Raw genomic sequence first — 3,807 nt, forward strand, 5'->3', positions numbered from 1 at the left:
TCAACTTTCAGCTGCAGAGTCCAAAACTATGCACATCAGCCTTGGAGAATGGTTTTCATCATTTCAATGAGCGGAGTGAACCACACACAACAAAATCTGCCATTGAATGGGGTCAATAGAGCAACCAATTCAGAAAGGAATCATATGTGACATTGATAATGACACAAACTGGCCATTCCATGGCTTTTTATGATTGGCCAGCTCCACTTTTGTCCTCCAATCTGTAGAAGCCATATCGATGGAAAAGGAGAATGACAGGCATGGATGAAAAGAAAACTATGGTAATCGAACAATTAAATCCTTATATACCATATTAATGAAGCACACATTTATGTCACTGTCTCTTCCACATATGAAAGCAACTAAACGATATGGAGAATCTACTTTTATCCTGCCACTGTCTTGCCATATGATCAATACTGCCATTGTGGTGTGACCTTCACATCTCAGTTTCTTCCTTCAGGGATACTCTTGATTTTGAATGAAGGCATACACACTCATGGAACTGCTGCGAAAGCTATGGTTCCTGGATGGACAGTGGTCAATATGACAGGACTCTTAAAGAACTGCTTACTGTTTATCTACTTGCAGCTCTGAGCAAGAAACCCAGAGCTACTGTTGGCAATCATGCAGAGTGATGCAGAGCCACTGTTGCTTGGGCTACAATTCCCATCTCTTGATGTGCAAGTAATAGCATATATTTCCTTGCAAGTGATATGGAGATGAAAGGTGCCAAGAGGAGTTGAGCACTCACCACAGCTTCTTCACCCAAAAGAAGAGGACATATAAGGTGACATATCCCTTCGCTATTTCTGCATCCACATGCCTTTTGGTCTGCCAGCCGAAACTCTGCTTTCCATAATTAGGCATTACCAGATGCCATCATATATGCCCACCTCACATCATTCTCATCTCCCCTCCTCTATCTTCCTCTCCTCGCACCGGAAGGAGAACTTGAGCCATGAAGCCATTCCCCCACAGAGAAGTGCTGAGGTTACATCTAGCTCCTTGCTCGGTATGCCCACATTATCTACCACATATGCATGATAGTTTCTCCAAATTTTGATCTTGTTCTGCTAGAGTTTTGGGATTTTATGATGCCTTTTTAGATTTAATTTGTGCTTCTCGATTCCCTTCATAACCAGTAGCATCAGAACTGTTCAACAGAAGGACATGGAAGCATATGATAGGCCTGTCGAAGTTCACCGACAGTTCTACTTGTGCATGCAGCTGAAGGAGAGCTAAAGCCTTACTCGCCATCTCTATTAGGCCTAAACATGAACGGTTCCGACACAGAAGCATCGGTAGAAGTCTTTGAAGTCAGCAGTCAAGTGGCTTCTAACATGTGGACCCAAGAGTCTTCTTCTTCTTCCCCCAGCAAGGAGGACGCACCCATCTCCCTCGACCTCTCCCTCACCCTCAATGCAGATTCCACAGCGCCGGCGGTCGTCTCGCTGTCGAGCACAAGCGAAAGCAGCAGCGAATCGCAAGCCTTTCCCCCGCCCGACTCCCGGAGAGTCTTCTCCTGCAACTACTGCCAACGCAAGTTCTTCAGCTCCCAAGCCCTGGGCGGCCATCAGAACGCTCACAAGCGGGAACGAACGCTTGCGAAGCGGGCACTTAGATTGGACGCAGCTCGACACAGTTATCCTAGCATTGCATCTTTGCCCCTCCATGGCTCTGCTCTCCATTCACTAGCGATTAAGGCGCATTCATCAGCGCATCAGAGCATGGTGGAGTGGAGGGGGAGCCAAGGCGGTATGCTCTTTGGGAGAGGCTTGCTTGAGCCAAGGCAAGTGGTTGTGGAAGATCAGGATGTGGATTTTCATTGGCCTGGAAGCTTTGGGCCAATGACAGATTCAAGGTTTGAGCGAATTGGGAGCTCAGATTTGGTAGCAGTGGATCACCAGCCAGTAGAGGATCCTGATCTTACTCTCAGGCTCTAAGTGTTCGACGCTGGCATTTTTGCGTGACGGTGTTGTAGAACGAACACATTGTTTTTCTTGATGTCATGCAGTGAGGAATGTGATGGTTTGTAAGCTTCTTGTTGCATTATCTTCTGCTTAGGAATGTGATGTATTGCTTCTACAAATCCAGTGAAGTTGCATGTTTCTTTAGATTTGTAGCTGAGATTAGAATCGATGGTTGGCTTATCCTATCACATGAAGGACTGAGGACAGTTTCATTTCCCAGAACAAAGACAGTAGTCATCTTGTTTTCTTCAGCACTGGACTTAGAATTCTGCACTGTTAAACTAATATCAGATATTAGCAGACTTTATTGTTGTCTGACTGCAAATACCAAAGTTTCTGTCACCAAAAGATAGGAGACATAAATCTGAAACAAACCCAATTCAGCAACTCTCATTTAATTTGCAGGTGTTACTATTTGATCATTATTTTCTGTATATTCTTTTATTGTTCAATCATTTCTAGAGCCAATACCATACTTGTAAGAAACCTATAAACACAATTGGACATGTCTGGACATCAATGTTTGCTTGATACAATTATCATAAAATTATAGGATAAGCCTACAAGCATTCTGCATAATTTTTCAGTGATTTGGTGGAGAATTTAAAGAACAAGGCATTAAAAAAAGGTTAAAAAGTTCTAAATTTTAGATCATAAGAAACAATCAAGTTTGACATGTCATAAAAAAGTCAGAGATTATTATTACAAGTCATCTTTTTGTCATTGTTGATCCAAAACAAAAAATTATAATTTTTAATTCTGAATCGATGTAAAATTAAATATGCTTATTAGTTATCAATCTGACTTTATATGGTGATTAAAAAATTAAATTTAGATCCTGATGAATACTATTTTTAAGATGAATGGTAAATTCTGAGTCGGAGCTCAAAGGTATTGACTGATAGCAGATAAGATTTCTTCAATTATATGAAAAAATCTTGCTATTATGTTGAGAAAAATTCTTCCTCCTAATCTATATAAATAGGAAGAATATATCAACGACAAATATAGATTCTATCTTTTAGTATTTATCTCCTACCTTCTAATTATGGTATCAGAGCAATTCTACTGTGTAAGGCTTTGCCGCTGGCTTCCTTTCGGCCTTCGATAGATCTGATGTCTTCATCGAAGCCTTCATTGTGAAGCATCGCAAGAACGCTAAAGCTAAGGTACGTTGGCGACAGTTCCGAAAGTGCTGCTGCGTCCTCCAAGTACTCCACCACTTGCCGCATGCTCGGCCTGCTCGCCGGCGGCGGATGCGAGCACAAGCAATCCAAGCCTCTATCAGGAGCAACGTATAAGCCCTCTTTTCCAACCGCAAGAACCTCCGGTGCCGGCAAAGAGGGAGGGAGAGCAACTCCGAGGCCTTTGTCTTAGATTGCATAAGAGCTACATGGAGTAAAATTGCAGAGACTTCCTTGGCCTCAGCACTGGCATGTTGGACTACAGAAGGCAATAGAAATCTGACCACATCAATCACGTGAAGTCCTGGCACCTGGAGCTCACTGGCCAGCGTCTGAGCCACCGTCCTCGTCCGCAAGCGCCGCGCCACCTTTGGCATTCACTACTTCATGCTCGCTGTCATCGTCCTCAAGGCCTTCAACCTCCTTGCGAGGCTGAGGACAAGTCTTACATAGAGCGCACCTGCTCTGCTCATGGTTGGGATGTCCTCTTCTATATCTTCAGCTTTCTCAAGGGGATCTCCCTCCTATTGCTCCACCTTCAACGTGCGTGTGTGCTACTTTGCCACCGAGGGGATCTCCCTCTACACAGCTACTACCTCCAAATTGAGTAGGTGGACTTGCACTGACATTGGAACCCCACCCTCTTCTTG

General features: G+C 43.7%; 1 protein-coding gene across 1 annotated transcript; it reads left to right on the forward strand.

Annotated features, from left to right (window-relative positions):
• The first annotated feature begins 479 nt into the window (after positions 1-479).
• Positions 480-2,117, forward strand: LOC135640331 (zinc finger protein 4-like). The gene is made up of 2 exons (XM_065154654.1): positions 480-1,015; positions 1,146-2,117. Exon 2 carries the CDS (start codon positions 1,278-1,280, stop codon positions 1,944-1,946), a length of 669 nt encoding a protein of 222 aa, XP_065010726.1. The 5' UTR covers positions 480-1,015; positions 1,146-1,277; the 3' UTR covers positions 1,947-2,117.
• The last annotated feature ends 1,690 nt before the right edge of the window (positions 2,118-3,807 follow it).

Source organism: Musa acuminata, chromosome BXJ3-6, assembly GCF_036884655.1.
Source record: "Musa acuminata AAA Group cultivar baxijiao chromosome BXJ3-6, Cavendish_Baxijiao_AAA, whole genome shotgun sequence".
Classification (NCBI taxonomy): Eukaryota; Viridiplantae; Streptophyta; class Magnoliopsida; order Zingiberales; family Musaceae; genus Musa; species Musa acuminata.

Bases quoted from the DNA above. Each gene is read 5' to 3' on its own strand.
- LOC135640331 (XM_065154654.1), top strand. From the start codon at position 1,278: ATGAACGGTTCCGACACAGAAGCATCGGTAGAAGTCTTTGAAGTCAGC.